At 44.8% G+C, this 17,026-nt stretch overlaps 1 protein-coding gene and 1 long non-coding RNA gene across 5 annotated transcripts in view; one reads left to right on the forward strand and one right to left on the reverse strand.

The window, feature by feature from the left end:
- Window positions 1–32: 32 nt before the first annotated feature.
- Window positions 33–4,077, reverse strand: LOC119175442 (uncharacterized). The gene is made up of 3 exons (XR_005110263.2): window positions 3,756–4,077; window positions 3,050–3,169; window positions 33–2,953 (listed from the first exon to the last, which is right to left on the reverse strand). It is a non-coding gene; the product is annotated as an uncharacterized LOC119175442 (long non-coding RNA).
- Window positions 4,078–7,174: 3,097 nt separating this feature from the next.
- LOC119176213 (uncharacterized) overlaps window positions 7,175–17,026 on the forward strand; it is a 126,165-nt gene continuing 116,313 nt past the window's right edge. For 3 of the 4 annotated variants that reach the window (XM_037427387.2, XM_037427388.2, XM_075877263.1), the window contains exon 1: window positions 7,176–7,435. In XM_037427387.2, coding sequence (XP_037283284.2) covers window positions 7,295–7,435 — 141 coding nt within the window. In that variant the 5' untranslated portion in view covers window positions 7,176–7,294. Of the gene's footprint in view, window positions 7,436–17,026 lie in introns of all 4 variants that reach the window. The other variant, XM_037427389.2, reaches the window with a different exon arrangement.

Below are 17,026 nucleotides of genomic sequence, written 5' to 3' on the forward strand. Positions count from 1 at the left end.
GGCAAAAAAAAAAAAAAAACACGCCAAGCAAGTAAGCTTACATTGTTTATTGAAAATCGTGAATGCAGCAGTATACATGTAAACAAGGAACACTGTCTCTCACACAGTTGAACAATACTTGCAAAAAAAAAAACAGCGATAGCCATCTGTTCAATAAAATTACCCGCTGAAATTGTGCAATTTTGTCTCTTGGTTCGTTCAGTCAGACAACGATATTCACACTGGACACCCCTTGCACTGTACTTGGTATTAGTTTTTTCACCACACATGCTCTCAAAAAGTGCAGTGTCAGTACGATTAGCCTGAGCCGCAATATGATATTTGACAACGCATTGGCGAGAAGCACATCGCATTGAATAAAAAGAAATGATCCCACGCTGTTGTGCTAGGTATTCCTGCATTCTTCTCGATATCGTGTTAAGAATCTGTGTTTTTAATTGCGCGTCCGATCTTTTTACGACTAACCAGATCAACTTCCAGTTGTGGTAAGCAAGTGCATCCTGGAAAAACACCATTTACAGGATCATGTTGAAAAGGAAACTTGGTTTACGTTTCAAGAGAGGTAAAAGGGTTGCAGTGACAGGCGCTTTAATTGAGTAACAGTTGACGAATAATGAAAGCCTGAGTCAAAATAAAATTCAGCAAGTCAACATTCTTGACAAAGTTGTCACAGATGACAAGTTAAGAGAATTAGCTACCCTTGCCCTTGTTCGCCTACTGTAGATCAGCTGATGCACGAGATACAGGATGCCTGTTGGTGCTCCCAAAAGCACTCATTCGTAAAAAATAAATTATGCACCAGTGGATAGCACTCGCAATACACTTCACATGTCATATATGCATACAATAGGGACATATGGAACACTAGGTTTTTTGCTAAACAAAGCCCACCGATAAAAACAACTTTTGCTAATGAATATTTACTTGCTTTGAACCAAATGGCCCTTACTTTTTGAATTACCTTCAAAGTTTTTATGCTGTGCATTGACAGATGAATAAATGAGTTTTTTTTTGTCAATCATGCATAGTCATCAAAGACACTGCTCAAACTGTGAGCAACGGCAAAAGCTGAATTCACATTTTTATTCTTCACTACTCTCTAACTGTCTGCCTCACTCTTAACACGGGTATCATACAAAACTAGTACTTTTGGCTACATATTTCACAGCAACATCAAGGAAATAGCTGTTAGTAGCCATTCGAATTATCAACATGTACAAACACTGACCAACTTCGATTATATCTATTGAGTGCCCTCAGACATTGTTCTGTTAAAAATGAACATACCTTTAAAAATGCCTTTTCATGTGTCAGGTATTTTACATAGAACAAATAATATTACAGCAAAAAGGTCGTTATTTGAACTCGGTTAAGTAAAAGCGCACAGCCCTGTGTATTTCTATTGGGGGAAATCTCTCAACAATTTGAACACATTGGCATCCACAACAGCTAATTCAAACTGGGAGCCCCTTGTTTTCGTTGTTGCTCGCACAAGAATGTCTAGAGTGATCACAAGATTTTGCAAAAACAAACCAAACTAAATTAACTAGAGGAGGAAAACTTAACATCAGCATTTCTCAGCAGATGAGATTTCGGATGCTGAGCAGGAGCCCTTGGACAAGCAAGGAATGATGGTCATGGAGTCACAGTAGAATAAATGCAAGCGAATGTAAATTACTGATTACTTCTCATTTTGATTGCATTAACTCTGTGATGTAAACAAGCATGTTTCAAAGCACAAATATTGACATACGTTTAAACAGTAAGGCTCACTGCTTGCGTGCATGTCGGTGCTTGTTTTTGGCGTATCATCAGCCTGATTACACTTACTGCAGGACAAAGGCCTCTCCCATGATCGGCCAATCAACTTGGTCCTGTGCTTTCTGCTGCCACGTTATACGTACAAACTTTATAATATCATTGCCCACCTAACCTTTTGTCTTCACTTCATGTGTTTTCCTTCTCTGTGAATCCAGTCAGTTACCCTTAATGACCAGCGGTTATTCTGCCTGCGTACTACGTGCCCAGCCCTTGTCCATTTCTTCTTCTTGATTTAAACTACGATATCCTTAACACTGATTTGTTCCCTGACCCACTCTGCTCTCTTTTTGTGTCTTAAGGTTACATCTATCAATTTCCTTTCCATCGCTCGCTGCATCGTCCTCAATTTAAGCTGAAACCTCTTTGTAAGCCTCTAGGTTTCTGCTCCGTAGGTAAGTACGGGCAAGACACAGCTGTTATATACTCTCTAGCTGTTATAACCCTCTAGCTCTTGAGGATTACTGACTGATTATCATTCATGATTTGAGAATGCATGCCGAATGTGATCCACCCATTATTATTCTACCTTATTTTTCTAGGTATTTTATTTACTCTCATGGTTCGGCTCCGCGATTGCTACCTCCGCAAGACATGTCTTGCTTAATGAAGGCACGAGTTCTTGCACAGTTTTTTTAGTACTTTGACAGTGTCACTCCCGACATGCACGCAGTATCAGTAACTGTTTCAACACTACTATAGCTGTACCTACCACTGCCTTGCAACAGTCTTTACATTCACAGCAATCTATACACAATGGGAAAAAGAAGTGCTGCTAAATATGCGCTACTACAAGCCCATTGGTTACCTAGTTATATGTGATACTCTATGCAAAGTTCGACACGTAGAGTGAAGTACAGTGTGTGCACCCCATGACATGCACTGTCCAAGAATTTTGAAGCCTGCACATTTCCTGTAAACTGAGTAATTCATAAAGCAAGAAACAACAATCTGTGCACCCAATTTTGTACAGCTTGTACATACCGTACGCTATCACTGCTTTTCAGTATAAGGCTTCCATTTGTTCGCCTGGCATATTGGTGGCGCATGGGGTTGTCACTATGGCAACTGTAGAGCTTCTAACGACTAGATGTGGGTAGCTTGGAAATCAATGGTCTCTCTTTAGTCCAGTTTTCTGAGAAGAAAAAAAAAACAGACTCATGAGCAGGGTAATTAAGACATAAATGATTGAACAAATTGTGTTCAATAAATAAAGTGTCTTCAACCATACCTTGCGAGAATTTTAGCCAATGAGCTTGATTTCAGTGATGACACATTCTACGCTGACTTGAGGTCGGTTCAGAGTGATGAGACATCCAAGCCTACACTGATATGAGCAGTTTCTTGGAGGCTGCGGTTGGGTTGTAAGAAAAAAAAGTCCTGGTTACTCTGATAGAAGCGTGAATGGATTTGTAGTGCATGACTAAGAAGAATGCATATGGGAACACTGCATATAAGAAAGGTAGTGTGGACATAGCATTGCTGTTTTTGTGAATTTGTCTTGTGAATGGCATTATAATGAATTTGTTTTAGTGACGTTCTTCAGAGGGCAAACCTAGGTGATTCCCCAACTGGATGGACTATATGGCTCATGAAAATGTAATAAGCTTCATTGCAAACTTACGAAAAAATGTACAAATGCATATATGTACTAAAGGTTCACTTGGCTCTACTATGTACTGAATTTATGAGCATATATTGCAGCAGACTCATTTTGAGCAGAAACAGGTAGAACTTATGCTGTGATCTGTGCTACAAATTTTAGCAGTAAAGATATTTTCAGCGAATGTGACAACGAAGTAAACAATCTCAAACATTCACAAGGTGTGCATCTCATTAGCTGTACAAGTTGAAGATCCTTATGAAATGACAAACACTGTAGCGCATGAAAAATAAAAGGACCATGTTCAGATGCAAAGCAGCGCATTTTCACTCACCGGCGAACACGCCCACATTGTGCAAGATTATTCCGTCTTCGTGGGCAGTCTCCGAGCGATTTGCCGGCGTTTAATTTTCACGCTGGAGGCTGCGCAGTCGGACGTCGGTGAAGCACAGCAGCTGACTTGGTTCACAGCCTCTAGGCACGTTCGCTTCGTCGTAGCGGCCCGTAGAGTCTGATACACAAGCTCGGATTGATATATCAAAGCTGAATTAAAACCGAGCTACGCAATGCCGATCGACCAAAAGTACCGCGGCAAACCGCGGACAATTTGAACAAATTAACCGACAGAAACGCAATTGATGCCAACGGGCGGCTGCTTTTCGAGCGTCAGCACCTCAATTCTTGAACTAAAACAATCACCACTTTTCTTATATTGTAAAAGTAAAAAACATTTTTTTCAATTTTTTTTGAAAAGCGACGATTTTTAATAGTTTTTTATACATCCTAAAATAAAAAGTTCAACCGCGTTGAGCGCCCCTAACAGAGAAAATGCACACTCATAGAGCTTCCCCATAGCCTCCTATATTTTTTTAGAGGAGGCTATGGCTTCCCACAATACTTACTAGAGAGAACTCTGGCGCTAGCTGCAACGCACGGCTCTTCAGCGAGCATGGGAATGATGGGCTGTTTTCTTATGAAACAAGTATTAGCAAATGTTCAGCGGTTGCACTTCAGCATTTTATTTTTTTAGACTTACTTTCCAAATCGGCTCACGAAGTTCAAAAGGGTTCAATCTTCCTTTCAAAACAAAACCGAAACACAGCAATAAACGAAGCCGCAAGTACGAAAATTAGACAAATGTGTGTACTACCCATCATTTTCATGGTCGCTGAACGATGATGATGATGATGATTAAAGGCCTCTTCTTTGAAGCGGGGTTACAGCATGCGTCATCTAGCCTACCTTAATAGTTCGAGTTTAAATTTTGTCCCTCAACTCGGATGTCTTTTTAATTTTGCCCAGCCGCTACTCTTGGCTGGGATGTTATTTTATTGACTTCTCTGCTTTTCCTCCACCAATACTCTAGCCGCTGCTTAGTAATACCTACTGCTGACCAGTTAATGCTTCCGTCAACCGCGAAGCCCAGCGCCTCAAGAAGTGTGACTTTCCCCCCATTTCTATCCGGCTGAATCTTTTGGCATTCCCTGACTATGTGGTCGATTGTTTCTTTATTTATGCCACATCCAACACATGTCTCATCCTGTGACGAATATTTGCTCCTGTAAGTTAGAGTTCTCAAGCAGCCAGCCCGCGCCTCAAAGAGCAACGCACTACCTTTATTGTTGTCATTAAGGTTCTCTTTCCGGATCTCTTGTTTGCTTGCCTTGTAGATTCCCAGCGATCCCTTCTTTTCCATCCTCTCTTTCCACATGAGCGTCTCTGTTTCCCTCACTTGCTTTTTAACTGGCCTCCTTTGTTTATTTGCCGCGGTCAAGTTATATTTAGTCGCCAGCTTTCGCGTCCTCTTCCGCCATTGGGTGTCCACACTTTTCAGGTACAGGTACCTGTGCACTCTGGCTGCCCAGTTCTTCTCATCTAAATGTCTAAGTCGCTCCTCAAACCGTATTTTACTTTGTGCTTCCCTCGCCTCAAATGAAGCCCAACCCATATCGCCTTGTACAGCCTCGTTTGTAGTCTTACTGTGAGCTCCCAGAGCTAATCTGCCGACTGCCTTTTGGTTAACCTACGATCGCAGCGCCAGAGTGCCCTCTAGTTAATTTTGAGAAACTCTATGTGCACACTAACTTATCCGACCGCTAAAAGAGGAGATAGTAGTTCCACTATACGCGCAAATGACGAAACTTACGATAGATAGATAGACGGATGTGGCTGTACCCTTTAGATCAAGCGGCGCCTAACGTCGCCTAGCCGTAATACTTAGTGAACTAACCACTAGAATTATCTTTTTTCCCCCCTTTAAATAGTGAAGTTTAGGACTGGTACTTGGCAGTGAATGGTTTAATTTTCATTCGCGTCTTCACTTTAGCCACCAATCAGATAACCTTCTTCTAGTTAATTCTACCCGCTTAAAATCTATTTTGCCCTCCCTGTCCCTAAACCCCAGTGCTTTGAAAAACTCTGCGCCATTATCCTGAACTATAGGGTGAAGCCCTTTACAAAACATTATCAAGTGTTCACTAGTTTCCTCCTCCTCTCCACATGCACTGCATACCGTGTCTACCCCTTCGTATTTGTCCCGATATGTCTTGGTTCGCAATACTCCCGTCAGGCCTCAAACAGTAGAGAACTACACCGACTACTATCATAGATCCTTTCCTTGGCAATTTACTGCTTAAAAGTTCGATAGATCTCTAGTGCGGACTTGTTAATCATGCCGATCCTCCACATGTCAGTCTCCGTTTCCTTCACTTTCTTTTTAACCGATAGTTCATTTTGGTTTGGCCACTTGCTGTTTTCTAAGTATTTACCAGTCAATTTTCTGGTTCGCTTTCTCCATTTTGTATCGACTTTCTTCATGTACAAGTAGCTGAAAACCTTCCTAGCCCAACGCTCCTCCCCCATTTCTCTCAATCACTTCTCAAATTTTATCTTGCTGCTAGCTTCCCTGCCCTCAAATGATGTCCATCCCATATCACCTTGTACTCCCTGATTTGGTGTATTTCCGTCAGCTCCCAAAGCAAGCCTACCTATTCCACGTTGCTTAATTTTTAATCTTGCTTAAACTTCTGATCTCATGCACAAGACCGCATTGCCGAACGTCAGCCCAGGAACCATGATTTCTTTCCATATTCCTCTCACAACATCATACCTACTGTAATTCCACAGTGCCCTATTTTTCATCACTGCTGAATTTCTGTTACCTTTAGTCGTCACGTATATTTCGTGTTTCCTTAGCTACTCGGTCCCATTGCTTATCCATACGCCCAGATATTTATATTCATCTGTTATCTCTAGCGTGACTTCCTGTGTCCTGAGCTCACAACCTTCATTATCATTAAAAGCATGACTGCTGATTTTTCCTTACTGAATCTTAAATCTAACCTATCTCACTCATTACCGCAGATGTCCATCAATCTCTGCAAATCTTCCTTGTTGTCGGCCATTAGCACTATATCATCTGCGTACATTAATGCTGGTAGTGCCTGATCAATGAGTTTTCGTTGTATGATGAAAGAGAGGTTAAAGCAAAGTCCACTTCCCTCTAACTTGGCCTCTAATACTTGTAGGTACATCATGAATAACAAGCTTATCATACATCCTATGTGACATCCGTGCGTAATTTATCATTGATTGCAGCCTTCCTACCTCCCATGTCCTAAAGCATAAGAAAGCAGCTCCTCCAAGTGGCGCTTCAGCGAGGAGTCGAGAGTGGATCAACCGACAAATTGCTGACGCGTCAGGCACTGGGAAGTTTTGGGAGGCACTGGTGTGCTGCAGCGAATGGCATCATGGGATAAAAATTTGCGCCATGTTGGTAGGCAGCGTCTGATACTAGTATTTACGTTTCGCCTGTAAATAAAGTGTTTTTGTAGTTGCTTTTGGCACGCCTGAACAGCAAGCTCGTCTCCAACGATGAGTCCGGCGGAAACGAAAAAAAACAAGCGACGAAAGAACAAGAAGGTGGCACGTTCTCCAGGGAAAGAGCGGATTGAAGGCGAAGGCATGTCTTCAGATGTTGGCAGTGCTAATCCCTGTATTGGCCAAAGCGGAAAGGTACACAATTCTCTACACTTGCTTGCAACTCTGTGTGGTGTTATCCTACTCCATGTGATAGCATGAGCAGTAGGACTGAATGCACTAGTACGTTTCACTATCCTTTGTGCGTGCCTGACGTATGAAATATGATAAATCGGACTCTGGGCGGGGAAGGAGAGTACCGTGTCTGGATGTGTTTTTAGGCTAGTGCTTGTTTTCACCTGGCAGTCTAGAAAGAAAGGAAAAAATACAGCGCGGACACTTCTCAACTACAATTATCCTTGTGTGTATTGTGAGAGGTTGGGAGTAGTCATCTCCATCCGATGAACAAGATAGGGAACCGAAGCACGTTTCCGGTATCCTCGTGCGGATTGTTCAATCCTTTCCCGCCTTTTAGTGTTTTAACAAAGATCGCACCGTTCGCATGCCTTTGTTTCGTGTTATTTTTGTTCAGTGATACACGAGTAGTTTCCGTGTGTGACGATATATTTCATGACCGTATGTTGGTTGCTAGTTCACACCCACTGTCGTCTGAGAACTATAAACGATTTAAATGTTCTCGTATGATTTTTTTCGTTTCGAGCTGGTAGTACTGAACACTTAAATATGGGTACACACCGCCCGACAATTAAACATTAGGCATGGCGACGATAGCATAACGTCCATTTTCCCCAGTGCTCCGTTGAAAATAAGAAAACGGCTGTATGTGAGTGACCTGTGTACTCAAATATTCTACCGCATTCACTTGATGCTCGTAATAGGTCTACTTTTATGATTTTGTTCAGTGCCTTACATCTTCAAATCAAATTCAGAGGTTCATGTAAATGTTACAAGCTGATTTGTATGTCGGCTATCCAGGACATTTTAACATTGGAAGTAATATTTTATTTTATATCAATGTATACAAGCACCAACCAAAAACTTTACCGTAATGTTTTGAATTATAGACCTGTTTGAAAATTCATTCATACTTCATTGTGTTGTCTTGTTAATATTAGTAGTCATTTTGCTGGTGTTTGTCTTGAACTGTTTGAACATAGAACTGCTTTCTATGTCAGCAATTATACTAGGTACATGTGAATGGTGTATACTGTTACTTGTTTGCTTATTTGGTGTGTTAAAGGAGGCTATGAGGATACTGATTCTGGGCATCATTGACACATAATGGTGCAATTTTGCAAATGGTACAACGAATATATTGGTTGTAATGGCTCTTAAAGGGTTGGTGGCATCGCATTTCAAGGCTAAAACAAGTCTCTTATGGGTTTTCGTTGCAGGCTAGCACACTCCACACGAACAGTCGAACAGCAAACATTTAAAATGTATTTTAATGCACCTCCAAAGTGTCCCTAAATGCTCATTCTCCCGTCCAAAGCCCATCGCAAGCGCATCCAGAGCTCTCGTAGATCTCTAGGAAGGCCAACAAAAGTTGCAGTGACGTCACATCATATACGTAGTGAGCGTAGGCGTGCGCATGTTTCTCCTCCAGGGGAAGCGAACAAAGGTTCATTGCTGACTTTGCGCCCGATCTAGGGGTGCAACAGCTGTGCCAGTTTGATACGATTCCTTATTGTTGCGCCAAACCCATGATATTGCTCAAATTGCAAACATGCATCCAGAACACAACGTCGGAAGAAGAATAGCGAGGGCCAGGACTATACTTCGTCAAGTCTCAAACGAGGAATGAGGGGTCGTATTTGTTGACGCGGCTTCCTACGCCAATGGGAAAGCGTTTGTGGCAGTGGTAGTCGATGGGGCTGGCCATGTCGTCAACTCAGCGACGGTCAGGACGAAAGACCCAATCATTGCGGAACAAGTGGCCATCGCCTTAGCACTCAAGATGGATAACATTGAAGTCGTCTACAGTGATTCCATGGCAGCACTACGGGCGTTCGCCAAGGGGACAGTCTGTGAACAAACACTGAAAATACTGCAAGGCAAGAACATAACACATCACCTTCTGAGTTGGTTCCCAGCTCACCTTGGACAAATCAACGATTCCCCTCCCAATCTCAACGAAACAGCACACGAGGCGGCGCGAGAACTCTCCAACCGCGCCTCCCCGGGGATGCGTTCTACCGGTGAAGGGGATAACCGGGAAATTCTTACAACATATAACGAGCTCACTAAACATTTGTACCTGTCTAGAAGGATTTTCCCTCCACCTCACAAAAATCTAACCCGGCCCCAAGCACTTACATTAAGGCTTTTGCAAAAGCGGATGTACCCTACTTTGAAAATGTTACACATCATGTACCCTGACCTATACCCAAGTAATCTTTGTCCACATTGTGGGGAAATAGCTTCATTAGAACACATGCTCTAGCAGTGCACCAAATTCGCTCATTTATCGCACATCACCTCTGCCAGATGGGAGGCGGCAATCCGCAGCTCGTCCTTGGCAGATCAGCTCTGGGCTGTCCACCAAGCCCGCGAGGCGGCTGAGGAGCTTGGCATCTCAGTCCCCACGTGGGAGCTGCCCGCAACACAGTGATCTGTGTTTTGGAGGACCAAATAAAAGTTTATCCAATCCAATCCAACCACACTGTGCCAAAATGCCCAGCCAGCCTCAATTTTTTTTCAAATGCACTAATTTCGGCGAGAAATACAGGCCACGTTGGTCACCTGCACCATCAGCCGTGGGAATAATAAATTTCCTAGCATGAAAATTGCGGCTGTGGCTGTTAAGAACTAAAGCTGGAAGCGTATGCCACGTTTTTCTTGCGCGAACAAGCGTGACATGCTGCGAATGCCGGTGTTGTCAGCGACCATGTTGATTTCCTTAGCAGTGGCACATAAACATTATCGTTGTCTTGAAGTTGCGTCGTCCCTGCCACAGTCCTGGTGATACTGTCCGGTACCGTCGCCAACGGGCGCGCGCCATTGTTACTTTACTTGGTCGAACGCACCTTTCAAGGGAGCCGAAGGGGCACCTTTCCCCACCGTGAAAAAAAAAAGGGGGGGGGGGGGGAGTAGGTTGGTGGTACAGTGGTTAGAAAATTTCTTGGCTTTGGTTCTAATGCTGCTTGAGCACTTTCGTCGCAGTGCACGGGTGCCGTGTGGAAAAGCGTATTGTGATTTAGAAGGGGCTGTTAGCGCTAGTGGGCAATTGTGCATTTTGCTCAGTTACTCATGCATTTGTACGCCGCACATTTTTTAGTACAAGTATAATCACTGACGTCTAAATAAGGTACTGGCAATAATTTGAAGCAGTGTATGACATATCTGCTTCCCTTAAAAAAAACAACTAAATTGTGCTACAGCTTTTTTTTTTTGCCATCGCTAATCCTCGGTTTTACGAGTCTCCCAAATTTCAATGTCGCGAGCTAGGCAGATTCATATTTAAATTTGCAGAGTCTGATGATTTGATAGGCACAGCTAATGCTAATATAGACTTTATCATTGTTTGCTCAGTGGGGTGGTTGATTGAAATAGCAGTGCTCATGTTTGCACTGCAAGATTTAGGTGATGTTGAATGGTTTACACACATTCTTCTTTTCTAAATGTAAGCCTTTTTTTTATACTGCTCTAAATTTGGTATTTCATTATAAAAATGCATGTTTTTTTCTCCATAACCTGCTCTAAATTTAGAATTTAGTGCTCCAAAAGTAACATTTTGCTGCTTTGAAATTGCATGAAATTATATTTCGGCTGTTGCGCCCCTGCTGCTCCTTAAGTCGTGGTGCTCCCTTCCTATTATGTCAATGTGTTGGACTGTGTTTGCACAACCCCCCTCGTAGGTGACTATGGGAATGACCGCCCTCTTACCCCTGTCCTGTGCGCCCACCTATTGTAGGGAGGGGTCACCTCTGAAGACCTCCGCCACTTTAATAATAGCAAAGCATTGCGACTGCTACACAGTTGTTTTGCAGGTGCTTTTGTGGCACGTGTGTGCGAGAAAGCCGGCGAGAGCAGACGATAATCCGCCTGACCTGCGTCACAGCCTTGTGTGGTCACATGGCCAAGCTACACTGCAACGTCATTGTTAAGAACAAGGACACCTGGTCGTGGCTCTGAACGACGATATTTACTCCATCAGGGCAAGCTCCGCATTCCTACTTCCTTCTTTTGTTTCTCTACGTCTATCGCGCGTCCCCCCCAAGCCCATGCCCCACTTCTTTATTTGAACATCCTCCAAGGGGGAGGAAACGCGTGACAAAATCCATGCTGTTGCTAACAACATGTACAGAATTTGTGCCGGCGGCCCATCACATGGTAAGTTGCCAAACACACGAAGCAGGATCTGACCAGTTTGTCCCGCCCCTGATGCAGCTACCCCACTCCGAGAGGTGTTCTTGTACAACACCACATCGATGAAACCACTGTGAGATGAAGCCTGCTAATGCAACTCGCAATTAATGCACGTGCTTCCATGCAGCGTTTTGCAGTCTTCTCCATGAAGTGCCCGGATACATGCACCGATGTTTCTTGCTGCGACCTGAACCCTGTGTCTTGCGCTCTCGCTGAGCCGTAGCAATAAGCTTGCTGCAACGCTTGCACAGTTGGTTCGCGCTGTAGAGGTTCAGCTGTGGCTCCTTTTCCAAAACCCTCTGCTTTACTTTCAGAGGCACAAGCTGTGTGTTGGTGGGCTTTTCTTTTAGGCTGAACACCTGCTCTTGTTGGACCTTTTCTGCACGACCATCTTTGAAGTAGGTGGTGATGACCCTGTCGTACTGTTGCAGCAGTACTGGTTGTTCCCGAAATTGGTTCTGCTGCATATTCAGTTGATGTGCTGCAAGCTCTTGGTTTTCGCTCTCGGGAGAGAGACCAGGCTCCTAAAGTATTAATGGAATTCGATAACGGTCAGCTTGCCTGCTCAGGCAGTATTCAAATCTTTCGAGGTCTGGATGATCTCCCACTTTTGCTTGGCCTCATTCTCTCAATATCGATCATGTCGAGGTGCGACAAAGCCGATTCTTTACCCTGAACGTCAGTCGACATGAGGAGAGCACAAGTTGCAATACCTGCATGGTGCAAGCTTCTTCCCTGCACAGTCCACCCGAAAAATGTTTTCAACTGCCGTGACTTTTTGGTTGAGGTGATCAATCCTTCCTGTTGCAATCTTCCAGTAAGCGTCTGAGCCAATCAAGATGCTGTTGTCGTCTGGGTGCCAAGTATCAGGGTCGAACAGATCTGCCGCATCGTGTCCCCTGGCATGCAACAACTCTATAATGTCAGGATCCAGTGGTGGACTAATCGCGAAGCATACCTCGGGTACCTGTAGTGCTTCCAACGTAACTTTTCTGCCGTTGAATAGACTCCACAGCGTGATGGAAACGCAGTGACGGCGCAAATGATGCCGTAGTTCAGCATCCCTGAACGTCACTAACGACAGCTCTTCTATGTCGAGGACTCTGCATTGAAGTTTCCTTGCAACATCGGTGCGAATGAATGAATGCTGGCTGCCACTGTCTAGCATTACGCAAACTAGGAATCATCGTGGTCCGCGCTCCGCCCAAACGCGACCAGTCTGAAGCAGTACAGACATTGCTCCTGTGTCGCCGGTCGAGGCCGTTGACAGTGTCAGTGAAGAAGTACCAGATGTATCAAGCTGGGCGGTCGGTCGGGGAGAAGAAGTCATTGCGATGACATGTGACAATTTGCAGAGGATCGTTAGATGTCAACGTTGGCACTTGTCCCTCGTGAGGTTCCATGAAATGTGGCAGCATTGAGCGACGTGATTGCGCGTTCCGCACCTGAAGCAGCAGCGGGCGTTGCACAACCTGGATATTTTCTCTTCGACCAAAATGTCGGCCGTACATTCCGCGAGGCTGTGATTTCTGCTGTTGCACAGCACGCAAGAACGAGTACGCTGCTGTGGAGATTCTGTCACCGTTAGCGCAGCTGCCGATGGAATGTCCTGTGCAGATCTCATCTATGAGTGCGTCTGATCAGGTACATTGGTCGAGTGGTGCAGATGCGACGATAGTGCTTCTCGCTTTTATTCCTCGTGCACCTCTACCTGGATTTTACGAAAGACAAGATGTCAATCACCTTATCCCCTCTTGCGTCCGATAACGCGCGCTCAGCTGCGGAGTCACCATCCTGGGTGCTCTCTTCTTTCTTCTTCTGTCGGTACAAAATAACTAAGTCTTCTGGTAAGCATCTTATCAGGACGCGATTGAGCACTACAGCATACTTCTCAGGTGGTACACGCAGGCCTTTGAGCGCCCCGAGGCGGAAACCCACAGTGTCGTGCAGCATCCGAAGCTTCTCCTCTTCCTTGGAACTCCGTACTGGAGACAGTGCAAGAAGCTGGTCGTTACGTTCGTTCCCCACCGAAGCTCTCTTGCAATGTCTTCACGGACTATGACATCATAGTTGCGTTTCCGATGGAGGCGGAAATGTTGTAGGCCCGTGTACGGGCACGTTAAAGAACCCCAGGTGGTCAAAATTTCCGGAGCCCTCCACTACGGCGTCTCTCATAATCAAATGGTGGTTTTGGGACGTTAAACCCCACAAATCAATCAATCATATGACATCATAGTTGTGGTCAGCCAGCCTGATGCCTTCGATTGCTCGTTTGGCTGCTCCTGTCAGGTATGTCAACAACTATTTGAATTTCTCGATCGGTGGCAACTTGTGGTCGTTATGGATTGTTGCGCTGTAGTGATCACAGAATTCTTCCCACTGACGCATATCGCCGGCTTATGTCGGGACTTGAAGCGTGGGAAGTGCGACTGACCGGAAATGCAGCGTACTAACTTCTTGCATTGCATGAGCTGATCCAGTGTTGCTCAGGGTGGCGGTTACCCGGTCGCCTTTCTGTCCACTCATAGATGGGTCATTGAGACGAGTCGACTGTTCTCGTCTCGACAGGAAGAACTGCGCAGTAGCGAGCATGTACAGAATCTTGCCTTGGTAGTCAGTCGCACCCTTGATTTCTTATTCGATACCCTTGTCTTCAGTGAGGTCGAGAATGTCCTTATCTAGCTGGCGGAGCTGAGCTTCTTTCATCTTCAACACGACGACTTGTTTATTTACCTCGCGCACCTCGGTGGTAAGATCCTGCAGTAGTCCTGTCAGTAGCGTAATATTTCATGAGACACTGGCCTGACAGTCCCACGAACCTTCTGAAGGCGCTCGGCCGAGGACATCGTAGCCCCGGACCGACCACTTCCCGGGTTTCACAGCACCAAATGTTAAGAACAAAACCCGTGGTCGTGGCTCTGAAAGACGATGTTTGTTTGTTTGTCCCTTTTATCCTGGCGCAACCCACCATGGGAGATCGGCCATGAAACGAACGATGCCTTGCTATTGAAAAGGAAATGTTCATAATTTCGAAATATTAAGCATTACAAAGTTTTACTCAATCAGGGCTAGCTTCGCACTTCTACTTCCTTCTCTTTCTCTACGTCCACCTTCCGTTGCTCCAAGCCCATGCCCCACTTCTTTATTTTCAACAGTCACTGCCCGATTCTGCGCCCAGAAACCGTAACCAAAAATAGTCCACATAGAAAAGGAGATATTATTTATTTAGCGAAAAGAAATTAATCTTGGTGCATGTATCATGCTTTCTGGAGCTATAAGAAACACATGCAGCAAAGAATAAGGAATCCACGAAAATGGTGGCACCACTCCTTTAACAATGAGGAACCGTGATCTCTGTCAATTGCAATAACACAAAAAGGTGAGCTAGTTCGTTTGACTGCATATTGAAACTTTTGCGAACACAACATGACGACACATGCCATGCTGGTCCTTGTGAACATTTCGTCTGTGCCCTCGTGTTGTGTGCGCGAATGTGAACTGTTTTGGGCCTCTGTCAACTGCTTTGGACCTTTAGCAACTGTGTTGTTAATTTTCTCAGAAACCAAGCGCGATGCTGTCAGTGCAAAAAAAAAAAAAAAGAAGCAGGCAAAAACAAAAAATCAGGCTTTTGATGTGAAGCCAAGTGTGCGTCTGGTTACAAAATTTTACCGTAAATGCAGCTGCAAAAATAATATTTCAGTGGGCAATTCTTAATTCTGGAATTGAGTAGGTGGCCCTTTTCTATGCAGGGACCAGGTGTCTCTCAGTTAGTCATTGCTGCCAAATTGAAATGAAACTGAGTTTTTATCATAGCTCATGTTCCTCAAAAATGTCTATGATGAGCTCAGGGGTGAGACAGCTGCGGATATTGTGCATTTTTGATACTTTTCCATTTTCTTGCGCCAAACTGCTCCAAAACAGCCTCGACATTCTGAATTTTGATGCCAACCTTAGCTTCAGTGGGAAAAAAGGCGGAGTTCACTAATGAGACGCGCCCAATCGCGTATTGTTTACTTTGTGTGCACTTTTGTGGTGACAAAGAATCTCATGGTGCCGCCATAATCTCCTCTAAACTGTTGTAAATATATGTGGCCCCGCAAAAATGTGCTGTCGTGCATCGAGCGTGCTGCTTCTACTAGCCAAGCTGTGTGTGCTGGTGTCACTGTCGCCTTGTGAAAACCAGAGTCGAGTAGCGAGCATAACGCGGTTGACTCTCAGGTCCTTTGTTGTGCGTAGCGCATTCCTCCGGTCGCTGCGGTTTTCATATAATGCTGCTGCTTGTGATCACCTACGCGTGTGCGTTTTCTGTGAGCGAATAACTGTAAACGTGGCGGCATTTTCTTGCATGCAACCCGTCTTGTGGATGCTCTGGCGCGTGCACATATAGATGTCAGACTCCGGAGTTTTGCGGACATGCAGCACCACCTTTCAATGCATTGTTTTATGGAAACGGTGCAGTGACGGACCAGTTAGTGTAGGCACCCCCAGCGGCCGCAACCAGTGGAATCTGGGAGGCTGCTTTCTGACAAACGGGCTACGAAAATTGCACGAAGTGAAATTCCGGTTACGGACCTCACGTTCGACACCAGCTGAGCCGAGTGTACCCTGATAAAAACAAGACAAGACAACCAGAATCTTTATTACTCGGAAAAGCCGTACTCTCTTGGTCAACATGGCTAAATCCCGCACTCACACAGCGAAAAGGTCAACCACTCCAGCGGAGGACAAGGAAAGCATGGTGCAGTGCGGCAGCTGTGACGGATGGACATACCTGGAAGAAACACCTTTTGAAAACTGGGCGGAGGCAAAGGACAAGACATACACTGCACCAAGATATCCGCCCTGTATTCGAACATAGCATTGCAGGAAAAAACAATGAGAGCAGATTTTAACTTGCAAGTGAAAGCACGGAAAGAGCAGTCGCAAGCATCACAAACTGCTCACAAGACAGCAATGAAAGAGCTCTTGCTGGAGTTGAACACTGAGCGCGCCTGACGAGAACTTTTGACAAAAGTACCCGCTCTTCGGGCTGAGGTTGACGAGCTCAGACTTTTGGAAGGCCACCCAGCCACTGATAATACTGAAACACACACAGGTGACACTGGGTCTCCTGACAGAGAAAATGAGCTCCAACACCAAGACCCAAAGCAACAAGACCACACCAAAGCATTAAACAACTCTGTGACAAAGGATGAAACCAAAGAAAACAGAACAGCAGGTCCATGGCTGAAGATGAGGAAAAAACCGTATAGAGAACCCCACTTGGGAGAATGTACCAACACGAAATACCAAGGAGACACCAGCTCCAGAGAAGTGGAATCAACCTAAACAGCAACAGAGGGACACACAAATGCAATG

The sequence above is a fragment of the Rhipicephalus microplus genome, chromosome X, assembly GCF_043290135.1.
Source record: "Rhipicephalus microplus isolate Deutch F79 chromosome X, USDA_Rmic, whole genome shotgun sequence".
Lineage (NCBI taxonomy): Eukaryota > Metazoa > Arthropoda > Arachnida > Ixodida > Ixodidae > Rhipicephalus > Rhipicephalus microplus.